Source organism: Ictalurus furcatus, chromosome 16 (assembly GCF_023375685.1).
Source record: "Ictalurus furcatus strain D&B chromosome 16, Billie_1.0, whole genome shotgun sequence".
NCBI classification, from domain to species: Eukaryota; Metazoa; Chordata; class Actinopteri; order Siluriformes; family Ictaluridae; genus Ictalurus; species Ictalurus furcatus.
Window position 1 is genome coordinate 28,273,993 of NC_071270.1, and position 16,059 is coordinate 28,290,051.

At 42.7% G+C, this 16,059-nt stretch overlaps 2 protein-coding genes across 15 annotated transcripts in view; one reads left to right on the forward strand and one right to left on the reverse strand.

The window, feature by feature from the left end:
* The window catches only part of LOC128620257 (rab GTPase-activating protein 1), a 77,554-nt gene extending 68,433 nt beyond the window's left edge, over positions 1–9,121 (forward strand). For 6 of the 11 annotated variants that reach the window (XM_053645076.1, XM_053645086.1, XM_053645078.1 and 3 more), the window contains 4 exons: positions 701–784; positions 3,892–3,963; positions 5,707–5,904; positions 7,064–9,121. In XM_053645076.1, coding sequence (XP_053501051.1) covers positions 701–784; positions 3,892–3,963; positions 5,707–5,904; positions 7,064–7,186 — 477 coding nt within the window. In that variant the 3' untranslated portion in view covers positions 7,187–9,121. The remainder of the gene's footprint in view (positions 1–700; positions 785–3,891; positions 3,964–5,706; positions 5,905–7,063) is intronic. The other 5 variants (XM_053645083.1, XM_053645085.1, XR_008388105.1 and 2 more) reach the window with 5 other exon arrangements.
* Positions 9,122–15,008: 5,887 nt separating this feature from the next.
* The window catches only part of strbp (spermatid perinuclear RNA binding protein), an 83,075-nt gene continuing 82,024 nt past the window's right edge, over positions 15,009–16,059 (reverse strand). For all 4 annotated transcript variants that reach the window (XM_053645093.1, XM_053645090.1, XM_053645091.1 and 1 more), the window contains one exon: positions 15,009–15,351. In XM_053645093.1, the coding sequence (XP_053501068.1) occupies positions 15,257–15,351 (95 nt within the window). In that variant the 3' untranslated portion in view covers positions 15,009–15,256. The remainder of the gene's footprint in view (positions 15,352–16,059) is intronic.

A 16,059-nucleotide genomic window follows, 5' to 3' on the forward strand; every position in this document is an offset into this window, starting at 1 on the left:
CTGTCCAAGTCCATCGTGCCGGAGATGACGAATCCTGTGACATTGTGACACTATCTGTCCAATTACTGTGCTGTAATCGTGTGTGTGTGTGTGAGAGAGAGAGAGAGACACACACACACACACTGAGACAGCGATTACACAAGGGCTTGACATTTAACGTTGAACACGCTGCTTTAGAATAAGTAAGGAATATAAAACACGGTGTTTCTGTTAGAGTAACTTTTTCCCGTAACCGTACGTCCCAGAGTGTTTTATTCCTCTTGTACCGCACCCGTCTGCCCATAATTATCAATGTCTCTTTATTAAAGACCGACACGTCATACTGTAACGTCCACGAAACGAGTTACTTTCCGTTCTCGCTGACGTTTTATAGCGGCGCCGATGAGTTCTGGATTCTGATTGGTCAGGAGGTATAGACTCATTCTGTATAACAGCAGCTCTGACGGTAGTGCAGCTCGTTGCTATAGTAACAGCTCACTCACGTCCATAAAGAGAGAGGATAAAGAGAGAGGCTGGCGGGCGAGGGAACGGCTGTTTGTGGCTTCTGTAGCGTAAGCGAGAACGGGAACTAACTCGTTTCACCATCGATAAAATGTGACGTAAAACGGCACTTCAGCTCCTGTACACTCCTCCACAGTTCATATCAGTTCTGAAGAGTGTGTGTGTGTGTGTGTGTGTGTGTGTGTGTGTGTGTCCTCAGCTTAAGGAGATGTGCCGCAGAGAGCTGGACAAATCGGAGTCAGAGATCAAAAAGAACGGCTCCATCATCGGAGAATACAAACAGGTCAGAACACACACACACACACACACACACACACACACACACACACACTTTATAAAGCCTTTATTTTATTTTATTTCATTCTCTTTATTTCCTTTTCTCCTTATTTCTCCTTCCCCCTGTTCTCCATCTCATTTCCTTCTTTCTTTCTGCTTCACCCCTCTTTCTCTTCTCTTTTCACTTTTTTTTCCTCGTTATTTATTTTTCTCCCTCTTTCATCCTTCATCCCTTTATCTTCCTCTTTTTCTCTTCCGTCTCTTTGCGGTCGCTGTATATTTTCCTACCGGGAAGCAAATCTAATTACACTGCATCATTAAATAATAATAATAACAATAACAATAATAATAATAATAATAATAATAATAATAATAATAAAAACAAAAAATATATTGATATGTATGATATATTTGCATACCATAGTGTGGGTTTATGATGCACATTCATTTATTTATAAAGTTATAAATCCTATTTACTTGTTTTTATTTATTTGTTTGTTTATTTTTGTTTGTTTATTTATTATTTAATCTGCATTAAACTCATTTAAATGCAGGTAGGGTTGTATTAAATTATAGTGATACATGGATATAGGCGCGCGTGTGTGTGTGTGTGTGTGTGTGTGTGTGTGTGTGTGTGTGTGTGTGGGATCAGTGCACAGAGTGAGCTCAGCTCTGTAAAAAATAGTGCTTATGTCCCTGTAGAGTTGCCTTTAATGGGACCTGCTGACAGTGTGATTCATGATCCAGCACGATAACAGGGTCCACACACACACACACACACACACACACACACACACACACACACACACAACACACAAACCTGCTGGTGCCATTTTAACAGGATAAGGCCTCACAACGCACATGCATACACACACAGAGTATGCAATTAACACAGTGAGGCAGTACACACACACACACACACACACACACACACACACACACACACACACTGTTCTTAATGCTTCCAGTATGACTCCTTAAAACAACTACACCCACTTTGATTGGAGTTTTAAAAATATAGTTATATACAGCTCTAAACAGTTTTCTCTCTCTTGAAATAAACAAACAAACATGAGCCGTTGCTATAGAAACGGTAACGTATCAGAACGAGCCTATTAATATAAACCTGCGCTACTGTCAGAGCCGCTGTTCTAGAGAATTGATCACCTTCTGATTTGAGAATTTAACTGCACTGTGGTAGGAATTGTAATAAATCATTATACTTGCATTGGATTTATTAAAAAAAGCCTTTTCCCCCCATGGGTGCCAATACTTTAAACGGAATTACATCATCGTAGTTTCTAACAAATGAACAGAAACAGCACGGGGGCTTCACTTGAAAATGCGGATGTGCCGTGTACCCGTATTCCCCTTGTTGTGTTTGTTCCATTTCAGCTGTTAGTTGTTTCTGAACATTTGTTAATTAAAGAGAGCAATTATAGAACAACTCATTAGCATATCATTAGCATATCATTAGCATATGAAGTCGCACGCAGTTGATTGGATGTTTGTGTTTGTTTGATTCATTTCAAAGCTGCTAGTTTATCAGGTCACGTTGTAGGCGAATAATGACTGCATGTAGCCCACCTGTCGTGCTGCATAAAGTATTGGCACCCCTTCTCCTCTGTCAAGCGGTGGAAAGGCTATCGCAGATATTATTAATTGGGTGGTGGATTACGCTCCTGTCGATTGTTTTGGCTTTTAATTCGGAAACCTCGACCTCGCGTACTAGCGTTCATGCGTTCTAGCTTAAGCCAAAATTACTGCACACGTGTGTGTGTGTTTTTGTGGGTGTGGCTTTGGACAGGATTTTGAATTCTGAAATACATTCAATAGAATTGAATGTATTTATTTATTTATTTCTGCTGCTGTTGTATAATCCTAAATTCTAATGAGAACTGTTGTACTCTAATGACAGTAGATTTTCGACACTGACCAGTCACATGGAGGCGGATTAAATCGTTATCTCCTTTAGATCAAGCCTTCTGTTTCCATTAAGAAGGGGAATATTTCACGGCCGTTTGATTCATTAGAAATATTTCGATGAGGAACACGCGGGTCGGGTTTGTATAATACGCCGTCCGATATGAAGATGCATGCAGTGCAGGCGTGCGAGAGTTGATGAAGACGGCTTGCGCGTGTCACGCTGACGGCACACGGCCGGACAGGACGTGTGGTCTGGAGGAGAAACGCACTCCGCCGATTAAACGTTCCGCAAATTAGAACTGGGTTTTTTATTTGGCCTTGAAAACGAGAGCGAGAGAGAGTCCGTGATTTCCCAGTGACACGAGGAGAGGATTGTGGGTAATGCAATTAGCGAGAGACTGATGCAAACGGAGAGAGAACAAGACACATAAGGGATTAATAACAAGACGCCGGAGAGCCATAGAGCGAGGTTGGAGAGCGAGAGGAAAATTCATGAATAATTCACGAGCGTGTGTGACTTTAACCAATCACAAGAGCCTTTAAGTGTTCCTTTAACAATGGAACGTAAATGTAATCGCTGAAGGAACTTCCCAACAGATTTCTACCAAAATTCGTATCTCTATCACTACAGTGCTGTAGATATTGCGTAAAATTGATAAAAGTTATGAAGTTTCCACACCATGAAAAGAAACAGCGCCGTTTTCTAAAAGACTGGACTCTTTGTTTTTTTCCTAACATGGCCACACATTTTGAAATTTATAATGAATTCGTAACATTTTAAATTCACATGACTATGAAGTGGGTGGGGTTAAAGGGTGAGTTAAGGGGCGGGGTTTATTGTATAATTGAATGAACTCCAACCACGTCGTTGCTATTTGTTTAAATTTGCATGAGATCTAATTTTTTTTTCGTGTTAAAATAACTTGTAATGTAAGAGGATCAGGATCAGGATGGTGCTTGGTGTCCATGCAGTAGATTGGATGGTTTATATTCAACCAAAACACTGAAATGCAATGGGTTAAGACTAGTCGTAGACACTTGGTCGCTCTGTGATTGGATGAAATCGGTCTGCTCTCATTCATTCATAAATTTCTTTATTTCAGACTAGGAAGAGTTTTTCACATCATGTACTGTACAGCTCCTCTTATGAATGAGGTGTGTGTGTGTGTGTGTGTGTGTGTGTATCAGATCTGCTCCCAGCTGAGTGAACGACTTGAGAAGCAGCAGACGGCTAACAGAGGAGAGCTGGAGAAGATCCGGGTGAGTAACTCCTCACCGTTTCATCCACTACATGAACCTGTTTGTTTATCCCAATACACCTGAGGAACTTTTTTTCAGAACTTCATCTGTGACTTTAAACTGTTTATGAAAGATTCAGGATATAAACGGTGTGACCCCGAGTGGGCGGGGTGATTATTACTTACTCACTTACTCATCCACTAGGAGTCCAGAACCTTCAGATACGTTCCCACGACAGGAACCAGGACTAATCTTATTTCTTGGATCATAGACAAAGGAACCTTTCTGGTTCCTGCTCCAGAGTCGGTACTGTTCTTTAAGAAGCAGAGGCCACTGTGGGTGGAGCTGACGTACTAAACGTTGCCGATTGAGCAAACATAAGCTTTATGCTAGGATCAGGAAACGTTTTAAAACCACCGACAACCCTATTATTTCATTCCTCAATTTAATTTATTACGCACAGCATGGCAACCTAGAGGTAGTGTTTAGTTCCTGCTGCAGAGTTGAGCTCTTTTTTTTTTCTAAGGACCAGGGCCTGTTGGGGGCGGAGCTTGTTATACTGAATGTTGCAAATATACGCTTTTAGTTCCTGCTCGCGAATCAGTACTTTTTTTTTTCTGGACCAGTTGACTGCTGACTTCTAAGGTCCTGCTCCAGAGTCGGTTCTGTTTGTCTTTTAAGGACTAGGGCTTATTAGGGGCGGGGCTTGTTATTCTGAACGTTGCTGATTGGTCAAATACGAGTTTTATTGAATGGCCGATCAGGAAACTATTTAGTTCCTGTCACAAAGACTATTAAGGATAGTGCTTGCTGTACCAATCGTTTGCTGATTGGTCAGACATAAACTTTATACGATGACCAATCAGGATCCTTTTTTGGTTCCTGCTCCACATAACATTTATTTATTTATTTATTTATTGCTTGCTTGTGGAACGGGGACTTTGTGGCAGGGTGTTGTCCTCTCCAGCACTCGCTTCACTATGCGTCGTCTTCATACACCAACTGGGTGGCGATGGCACCGTAGTGCTTGGGCCCGTCCTCGCCGTTCGCAGCTATATCTGTTGTTGTTTTCTCCGTATTACCTTAGCGGAACGGTCTGTTTTGCGAAGTTGGTGCTAACGTAGCGTGGACTTGCTTAGTCGATTACCGAAACTCGTTTTGACATCATGTTATTTTAAAAGAAATTCTGTTGAATTGAGCAGAAAGTGCAGGGTTTTTTTTTGTTTTTTTGTGCGTCTGGTTTAAAAAGCCGAGGAAATATTCTCATATGCACAGCGGTGTTAAATGGATCGAGAGAGACACTCTTTTCATCTGAAGTGACGTATCAGTCGCGGGGTTCAGGTCTGGGTTCAGGTCTGGTTTCAGCAGTGAGGTGGAACCTCTGCGCGGGAGATGATTTATTGCTCCCTAATGAGGCGAGGAGTAAAGTGGAGAGGCTCTTGAGTAGATGATGGGCTCTTTATAGGAGAAGTGGACTTGCAAGACAGACACAGATTAGTGGGCTGTCTGAAGACACACACACAGAGCTAACCGTGTGTGTGTGTGTGTGTGTGTGGTGTGTGTTTCTCCTGTGGAGAGCATCATCATCATCAACATGCTGCTCGTGCTTTCGCCGATAAAGAAAACATTGTGTTCAGTTCAGGCCAATTTCCACGCTTTGTGCTCCTGCTTGAGACCACGCTGATAAAGATTACACAATCAGCCGGCTTGACTCGCCCCGTCCCGACACTGATAACACCCAGCCGTGTGTGTGTGTGTGTGTAGATGAAGGTGGAGGGCTGTGAGAGGTGCAGCGTGCTCTTCAGTAAAGAGGGCCGTCTGAAGGCTCTGAGCGTTCCTAAAGAGCTGAACGAGGACGAGAACGACGAGGAGAAAGAAGCTCTGCAGGTGCAGCTCAGGGAGATGGAGCTGGAACTCGCTCAGACCAAACTGCAGCTGGTGGAGGCCGAGTGCAAGATCCAGGTACCGAGATCACCCGAGTACTCGCATTTACACCCGCTGCGTCACACTTACACCTGACTCTACGTTCACGCTCGCATACGTGTTTATATATATATATAATGAGAGGTCGTATGTGACGGGATGAAATAAAACCGTGGTTCTTTCATTTTTGCGGGAACGAGTAGCAGGTAGGAACTGAATTTCTGAGCAAAGGACTGAAGAAACGTTGTGCGGATCCGCCGCTTCTTCGCGGTGTCGTAGCGAGTTTGAAGAGAAATTTAGAGAAAATTCCCGTTAAAATGTCGCTTACTAATGTGAACGTAGAGGTGATCTAATCATTTATATTATACTTTAAAATGTCTTTATGGATTTTTATCGTTTGAATTGGTTCACACTGGTAAATTGTTGGCGCGTGGTAACGGTGTGCAGTGCCGGAAAGCATCATGAAGTCAAAAATAACACCGTGTATGAGACGGCCGTCTTAATTCCGCTGCGTTTTCCAGACTGTACAGCGCACGGGGTTTTTGCCGCCGAGCGAACGTGTGAAGGTTGTGTGGACGGACGGACTCACTGAAATGCACACGAACGTTAGATCCAGACACGTTTTGCCTTGGGAAAAATTTTTTTTTTTTTGAAATTTTGAACTTAAAGTGCGATCGTACAAAAAAAACGTCTGAAAGAACAGGTTTTCTTCCACGCGTTAAAACGTAAATATTCTATTAGAGAAGGCTCTGTTTCAATACAACACTTCCACTATGGCATGGTGTCCCGTATGGCAACGTTCACATTTCACCCTTTGACAGAATACTCGAAATGTCTCAACTTCTTTAAATGACAGGATAATAAATGGTCATTTTATCTCCGGTAGTGTTTCCTTTTTTTTTTCTTTTTTCCCCCCCATCAAGTAGTTTTGCTTAAATATTGAAAAATGTATACAATTTTGAGAGCACACCGACGATGACCTTCAGAAAAGGAAGTGAAAACAGCACTTCCGGGTCACGTGACCTCGTTGAAATTCCCTTTTTTACAGTTACGCAGGAAAGTTTTGTGTTAATGACAATCAGAACATTGGAGATAGATTAATTGTTGCAAGACAATGAAGTATGGGGTTAAATCTCTGTGTGTGTGTGTGTGTGTGTGTGTGTGTGTGTGTGTGTGTGTGTGTGTGTGTGTGTTTCAGGATTTGGACCACCATTTGGCTCTGGCGCTCAGTGAAGTGCAAGCGGCTAAAAAGACCTGGTTCAACCGAACTCTAACCTCCATTAAGACGGTGACGGGAGCTCAGGGCAAAGAGACCACCTAAAAACCATCTCTCTCTCTCGTGCTCCCCCTCTCTCTCTCTCTCTCTCTCTCTCTCTCTCTCTCTCTCTTTATGGATCAGTGTGGTGAACCTCACGACACCCAAACGAACCATTTATTTTTCCCTTTTTTGTAAAAAGATCCAGATCTTTGCATAGAGAGAAAACAAAACACACAGAATATACTAAAGCAGAGGAGGCTTTAGCGCTAGGCTTTATACTACTGACTCTCACACACACACACACACACACACACACACATTAATACCACACTCAAGCTACTGTTCTACTCCAGACTACTTGCACAAAATAAACCCACAAACATCAACAAACTAACAGCCTTCTTTTGGGAAGAAGACGAGCTTTTCTAATTTCCGTTTGATGATGAATTTCTGTGAGCTTACATGATTTAATATGTTAGACGTGTGTGTGTGTGTGTGTGTGTGTGTGTGTGTGTGTGTGTGTGTGTGTGCACTAAAGGAACCTTGTGCCATTGACTGTGAGTGACCGTACACGACAGTGATTTTCATCATGTAGGAAGAGGGACAAGGTAAAGAAGCACATTTTTATTTATTTATATATATATATATATCTCAAATAAATAAAAGTAATGGCACCCCTCTTTTGTTGGCGAAGTACACTAAAGAGAGGAGCGATGGTCGGAGGGAATGAAAAACGGAGACCTCTGTTGAAGAGAAGCATCTCCTTTTTACCATTAAAGCTGCCATCAGTGATTTTATAAATATTCATCATTTATAACAAGATTCATGTTTATAACACATTCACGCAGAGGCTCTGGAACCCCCGGGTTCTCGGACTGTACGTGGGGAGGATAGCAGACTGGGAAAGTTTAATCAAAGTGGACCACTAACATCCAACCAATCAGGAAAAAGTCTGCGTGCGAAGTCCAGTCAAGGAAAAGCTCCGCCCCTCTCGCAGGCATGTTCTGATGGTGCGATTAGTTTTAATCGGCGGGTACACCTTTACGCTCGCTGATACACACATTAATGAGGGAACGCTAGCACGCTAGTTCCATCCCTTTTTCTTAGCATTAGCATTAGCATTAGCATTATCGTCGGTGGATGCGGTCTCGTCAGAGAGCTGCGTCCTGAAGCACTTATTTAGCGCGTGTATGAGAGACAACGCTCACACACACTCTCACAGGCATGCTTGTGCGTGTGCACGCGTGGGTGTGTGTGTGTGTGTGTGTGTGCGCACATAAAGGCTGTGTAAAGAAACACTCTGTGGGTTTTTTTTTTTTTTTTTTAAGTTTTTGCACCTTACAGACATATTTATAACAGAATCTGTCTTGCTCATGTCACAGGAAGCCCCTTTTTTTCTTCTTCTCTCTAAATAAATAGATAGATAAATAAATAAATAAAAGCAGGGGTCATTCCACGAGGCACTGGCGGATTGTACATAAGAAGCATTAAAGGTTTTTGTTTGAATGTAATGTTTTATTTTGTATTTCTACTCCATGGTAACGTTACTAATGTTGCCTCCTTGTATACGTCGCTTTAAAGTTCTGTCTTTAATGTCAAACTGCTGTCTCTCATCTATTACATGCCAAAATTTATCCTCGTCCAGCATTATTATTATTATTATTATTATTATTATTATTATTACGTGTGTCTGTATGAACATGGTAATAGTGTAGCTGCATTGTGTATACTTCATCAATTTCAATATAAAGCTACCAAACACAAATATATCGCCTGTGTGTGTGTGTGTGTGTGTGTGTGTGTGTGTGTGTGTGGATTTATTCTCTGCGTACGTGTTTAAGAAGGTATTAAAGTGTGCACGTTGTTCATGGGGTGTAGACGAGAAGGGGTTCAAAATGAAAAAGGCACCGCGGGTTTACCCTTTCATGCAGTCGGTTTCAAGACCAAAAAAAAAAAGACAATAAATCCAAATGAAGTTTAAAAATAAATAAATTAAAAAAACGTGGGTCAGATCATAACTCAACCTTTGTTTTTTTTTTTTAAACGATATTTTCTATACATTTGGTCAGCATTGAATATTTAAAAAAAATTTACGTAATTTAAATGCAGAAAAAATATATGATTCCAGGTATTTATACACGCGGACGATCTGTTCTGCTTTTATTGAAATTAGTGATCTTTAAAGTGAAGTTAAAATTCGTCTTTATGGCGAAACGAATGAAAACAGACCGATTTTTCGGAATAATTTGTGTATGAAAATGTAAATTTGTTTACAGTGTGAATAGAACCTGACAATGGCGTAGAGAATTAATTCTCGAGTCGTTTACGTTTTTTTAGCTGCCAGTTTTTCGATAAGAGTCTATTAATAACTTCATCAGCGGACGTGTTCATCGTTCGATGTTACCGTCTTCACGTTTGCTCCGAAGCGCCTCGTAACCCCCGTACCCGTCTTCGCCGATCATCTCGGCGATGTTTTTCCTCCTCTCCGATCATCAGGTACGTATCTTGGCACCTCTCTTACACGCCGCGTCACGTACGCTGCTCTAGCTACGATTTTAATCTTTTCTGCTTTTCTAAAAAAACGAATCCTTCTTACAGATGCCTTGGTGGTACGGAGATCCTCACCGTCACGTCATCTAGACGTCCTTCCTTTCATCAGGTGAGATATGAAGCGTGACCTCGTTCACACGTTCACACGTTCAGATCACGTCTATACCGTTATTTATTTATTCCGACCCCCCCACCCCTGTGTAATTCCGGATACACGCCATTGCCGATGCGAGTTGATTAGGAATGTCGTGTGTTTGCTAGCTGCTTTAGTTAGTTCGTATGGAGTAGCGTTCGAGCGCGTTTTCACTGCGTCGTAATTCCTCGTTGTCGATGACCGAGAGCGACCGATCGTCAAGAACATCATCATCTCCTAGCGTCGTGTGATGATGACGACGTTTTAGATGTTTTAAGATGCTGTAGTTCCTCGTCTTGCTTTGTTTCGATTCGTGAGTGCGTTTACGTACGCTAGGTTTACGCCACTTGGTATCGGAGCATGTTTCACGTCCGAGCGAACGAGTGTGAGATCAGATTGATATCAGTATGTGTCTCAGTAGTGATCAGCACATTTTACACAGCTGCCTCCAAAGCAGTCAGGGTGTGTGTGTGTGTGTGAGAGCTGATGTTGGAATGCGGTACGATCCTGTTACACTCGTACGTCAGCGCTGTGCAGTCGGACCCTGAGAGTCGGTGTGTCACTCCGTCTCACGTTATAAACTGTGAGTGCGAACGGTAACGGATCTGCAGGAGTAGAGTATCTCCGGGGCTAAAAACAGACCGAGACCCCGCCCTGTGTCTGTAATGACTTTAACACACAGCTCTCGCCGTGTACGAGTCGGTTCCGTGCGTACCATCGAGGGCGTTGTAACCGGGTTCTCGTACGTTCTGCGTCTCTCGGGTTCGGTGAAACCCTACACTGTTCGAGAAGCTCGTGTCACCGTGTCACGATGCCAGCCCTGTCATCATGCACGCCACGGAGTTTTCTAGAAACGAAGCCTTTAATCACGTTTCCTCCAGCGTGGGGAGGACGAGGGGGAGGAGCTAAAGCCGGGCTTATGGTCTACAATGTTGGTACAGTTTATACAATAATTTACTGAAAGCTTTGTTTAAATAGTGTTTCACTGAGATAAAGTCCAGCGCTGGCGTGGCGTGGCGTGGCGTGGTTGCTTGGTAACCGTACAGTTTGACGTTCTGCATCAGGAGTTATCTTTACAGCGCGAGCACCTTTAGTGCCTGGACCTGCGGTTCCACTGGAGCGTGGAGTCGTACAGCGTACGCCTGCTTTAACACGTTCTTCGTCCCCAATCTCCTTCTCCGAGGGCGTGATGACGTCCCAGAGATCAGTGTCTCTCAGAACATTCCGGACAGACACAAAAACACACCGCAGAGCAGAATGGTTCATAATCAGTACGTTTTTATTTCCTTTAAAAAAACAAAAAAAAAAAACAAAACAAGAGAGAGAAGTTTTTACACTTCAGAGCATTTTTTTGTAGGTTAATTGCGTAAGCATTTTTGAAAGAGCAGATACAGTGACAGACAGAGACCACCAGGGTGTTTTCACTAATCAATAACCACAGCTAGGCGTGTTTACTTCGCGTCTACTCAAGCACAGCTCGCTCACGGAACTCCTGCACGATTGCCACGTCACATCGTTTAGATTATGACCTTTTAATAATATTTCAAGTGTAGATAAGAGTCTAAATGTTTGATATCTTTTCAAGTCACGTCTAAAAAAATAATAGTAAATAAAAACAGGTAACAGAGTCGAGGAGGATGAACGCGGCGGAGTGAATATCTACAGCAGCGGAATCGTGGACGGGCGGGCGGGCGGACGGACGGGCGGGGAATCCGGCCGCGCTCGCAGCGTTAACAATCAGACAGAGATGTAAACACGAACCAGGGTAAAACATCGGCATTTCCTCTCATGCGTTATACACGCAGCTCTTCTATGATTATACATTCTACTTGTGTACATTCCTAATGCTAGGGGACGATCCACTCAAAGCAGCTCTGCTGTAACGCACGGATTCAGGACGCGGGTTTGTTTCGTGAACCTGGCGACTCGCTCACACAGAAACCAGAGCCTGCTCAATTTCACCAGCGAGGCTTCACAGGTCCACGAAATGAAGCCCCAGACGTCAAACCGTGCGAAAGTGATCGGCTCTGACGGGGCGCTTTCTCAGGAATAAGTGAACGAGCGCTACGTGCTATTTAAACGTACAGCGTAAAGCGTAAAGCTGTCCTCTGAGGTGAAGAGGGGGTACGCTCGCTACGCTCGCTACGCTGCAGAAGGGTTTGTTCCGTCCTGTTCTTACCAAGATTTATCTCCGGACGAGTCTGAAGTCACAGCGGGCCGTTACAGAGCTTCAGATCGTTAGGAGCGAGTTTAACGCTCGCGGAGACTTTTATTGCTTCATCTTCAATATATACACACACACACACACACACACACACACTCTACACCTCCATCACAGATACCTGCTGCTGCTGGACATCTGAACCCACGCCCATCAACTACCACTGACTCCACTGAGGAGAGAGCGGGAAGGGGCAGAGGGGGAGGAGACGAAGGAACGAATGAAAATGAAAGGTAAAGAAAGGTGGCTGGGCAAACGGAAGGAAGGAAAGAAACAGAGGGATGGCAGAAAGAAGGGAATATTCGAAAGGGACAAAGAAGGAAATGAAAAAAGGAAGGCGTGAGCGGGATAGAAAGAAAAAGATGAGAGGGAAGAGAAAGAAAGGAAGTGAATACAGAACGGCAGATGGACAAAGAGGCATGAAGAAATAAAGATAAACAGATGGATAGATACAACAAAATGTAGAAACTGCTGTTTAGAAAAGGATTTGTGCTTTTGACTAGATCAGCTCTCTCTCTCTCTCTCTCTCTCTCTCTCGTGTGTTTTCTCACCATCTTTAACTCAATAATAAATAAAAAGATGGACGTTGTTCTTCTGGTTGGGATTGTTGTTTGTTTTTTGGTTCAGAAAATATGATGGAATGATGCAGCGTATAATATCACAGACATTCCGTACTTTTAATGAATTAAACCAAGACGTCGTTCGGTCCTAAAGCCCCGTCCTGTTAAAGACACGCCCCTTTTTTCGGCTCAGATCATTAAAATTCCAGCGAGGAGAATTCTGACGAGCGTATGCATAATTAATTAAATAAATCAACAAAGCGGTCGCACTTTAACCCTATAGATGCACTTAAAAGCTACAATCTACTACTAAAGTGTACAATATTTTAAAATAGCCTTTCTAAGTGTAGCAGTAATATTAAAGATGCTTTCTCGGTATTTAAACAGATTTTACCCAATAAATAATATTTACATTTGGTTTTTTTTGTGTTTTTTTTTAAATAACGTTATAAACATTCAGGTCTAATCGTTAAAGGGAAACTTTACCGTTCGCTTACAGCACATTCGAGTTCATTAAACAATCTTCATTTGCTGATTGGATTGGAACTTTACTGGATATGACTGATCCCGTTTGAGTTTGTAGAGTTACTCTTCCTGTAATTCGCCTGGTCGAAGGCAAAAGTTTGCATCCCCCTTGTGGTTTTTATATCGGAGGAATTCTAAGATGTTAAATAAAGCCTGGTTGTCTTCCCCGAACACGACGACGCAAACGTAAGGCAAAAACCAAACAATTACAGCTTTCCACACAGCCGCTCAAAAGTTTGTGGACACCCGACTGACGTGTTTCTCGTGATCTTAAAGACCTTTTGATCTGAAGGTGCGAGATTAAACGTGAAATCGGCGTCGTAGAGAGAAACATCATCGTGCCGATGATTTGATTACAAATCAAATCTTTATTTAAACGGACTCGGAGCGAATTATTCCGAAAAGCAGGAGCTAAGTGTCGAGCGTCGGTGCGAACTCCTCTAATACGTTTCTGGAAGCGCTCGCGAAAGGCGTGTCTACATTGAAGACGCTAAAATTCTCAATTATTCTGATTTATTTTGGATTTTTTATCACGACCTCATTCCCATAGTTCCCTTTGTGTTACTCCAGAGTTTTTATGACTTTATTATTATTCTAAAATGGGGGAAATTAAGAATGAGTGCGTGCAAACTTTTGAGCGGTAGTGTGTGTACGGTTGGGGTCCGAGACACGACCGAAAAAGTGAGTTTTTGTAAACTGTAAAAATTACTCGAGAACACGAGCGATAGTACGGTGGTACTAACGTACACCGAACATCATCCCCAGAATAAGCGCCGAACATTTTGCTTTAGAGAAGGAAAAACGCGTTGAGAAAACACACACACACACACACACACACACACGGTCGAAAGCTGACGAACACGTGGCTTATTTACGTTACGTGCGAAAGCGTCAAACTAGTAGAACTTTTAAATGGATCATTTTTTTCCCACCGTCATTACGTCACGATCTATAAAAACCCAACATGCTAGACGGCATACTTTGTCCTGAGGGTGTACAAACTTTTGCACTCGACTCTACAGCTGTCGTGTCGCGCGTGTAAATGATTCATAAACGCGGTATAAAAACAGGACTGAGGTTTCCGGTTCGGAGTACATCACTAACTCGGATTGTGCTTTGTGTTTTTAAAAATAATAATAAATAAATAACCCGGAGCGGACCCGCGAGCTGACCCGAGTGTGTGGACAGAACCGCGAGCAGCTGCGCAAGACTGTGTGAGTGTGTGTGTGTGTGTGTGTGTGCGTGTGTGTGCTTTCTAAAAACCTGTGTATGATGGGAAAAGTGTTGCGTATTGCTATGCGTATATGACGTGGAGAGCCAAAACACCAGGCTTTGGTCGAAGTTTTCTCTCTCTCTCTCTCTCACACACACACACACACACACACACACACTCTCTCTCTAACGAGCAGACGTGGTCAAGCCGCTGAGGCGGAGAGGAGGAAGCATCGCTGATCTACGAGCTGTAGATTAAGAGAAGGGCGCTCGCTTGCTCGTATTGCATGTTAATAATATAGACGAAACGACTCATTGCTCAGTGTACATATAAAACTGGAAGAGAAAGCTATTCGCTATATCTTAAGGTTATAATAGTTACATTTCACTTTCTAAAATAATTTATACCAACAATATTTAAATGTATATGTATATATATATATATATAGTATAGAAATATACATAAGTACATCAGTGTATCTACACATATATTTATAGTAGAGTTATACCATACGTATATATGCAGATATTTATTATAGAGTCACATATTCGACCGTGAATATACAGTGAAAAGGAATATATTGCAGCGCGAGATTAAAGACTGAACATTCACATCATCTCAGGAAAAGCTTCAAGCCGTAAAAAAAAAAAAAAAAAAAAAAAAAAAAATAGTTCACGTGTATTGCCAAAGAGTCCTCGGCGGTGAGCCGAAGTCGAACGAATCGGGTATTGCTTTCATTACGAGCTGCTTGTGTTTGGGAGAAAGGAGGAGTGTGTGCAGTTTGGTTAGGGCGTTTCTGTGTAGGAGAGAGAGAGAGAGAAGAGAGAAGGAGAGAGAGAGAAGGAGAGAGAGAGAAGGAGAGAGAGAGAAGGAGAGAGAGAGCGAGCCTGGAGCGGTACACGACACTTTAGAGCCACACAACCTGATGGTTCTAGAAGTCAGAGAAGAGATCTTGAGGACCCAAGTGAATAATAAAAGGTGCGATGGTCCGCGGCTGGTAAAAGGGATTGTCAATGAAAAGACCACCTACAGTGAGGAGAAGAGCAGAGAGAGCTGAGATTAATAAGGGCGTGGGCCGGCAGGAGGCGGGGCTACACAGTCTGATGGGGTAGGATGGGAGGAAGGGGTGGGGTTTAGAGCTGTAGGCTTGTAGGGTCTCTGCTCTTTCGGGCTGTACGTGGGGTTTTCATTGAACCAGGAGGTTAATAAATTTTTAAACAATAATTAAAAAAAAAAAAAAAAAAAGTTGCACGATCATCACTTTCCGTTAAAATATTACACCAAAAAAATAAAAATTAAAAAAAAGCAGAAGGATGTGTAAGGAAAGGTATGTTGGCAACTTCCAAAAAGTTCCAGACACATGTGGTTAGTACATAACTCTGACAAATCAGAACCAGAACGATTTCGGAGAGAGTATAGTACACCATGAACGCCATCGCCATCAAAGAGAACAGGCCCCATTGGTTTCTGAGTGGACACAAGTGGGGGGAGGGGTTTTTTTGGTTTGTTTGTTTAGGAGATGATGATCATGAAGGATGAAGAAAGGCCTCCATCTTACAGCAATGGGGATCATGTGACGAGAGAGAGAGAGAGAGAGAGAGAGAGAGACAGAGAGATGGTGGTTCTCTTTGGTTAGTGATGGCCACATTTTCCTGTCACGGACCAGCGCGAACCCCTTCTGCCCGATCACGCCGTTACATCCTGTTAGACGGGAATTTGGGAAGATTCTAGATT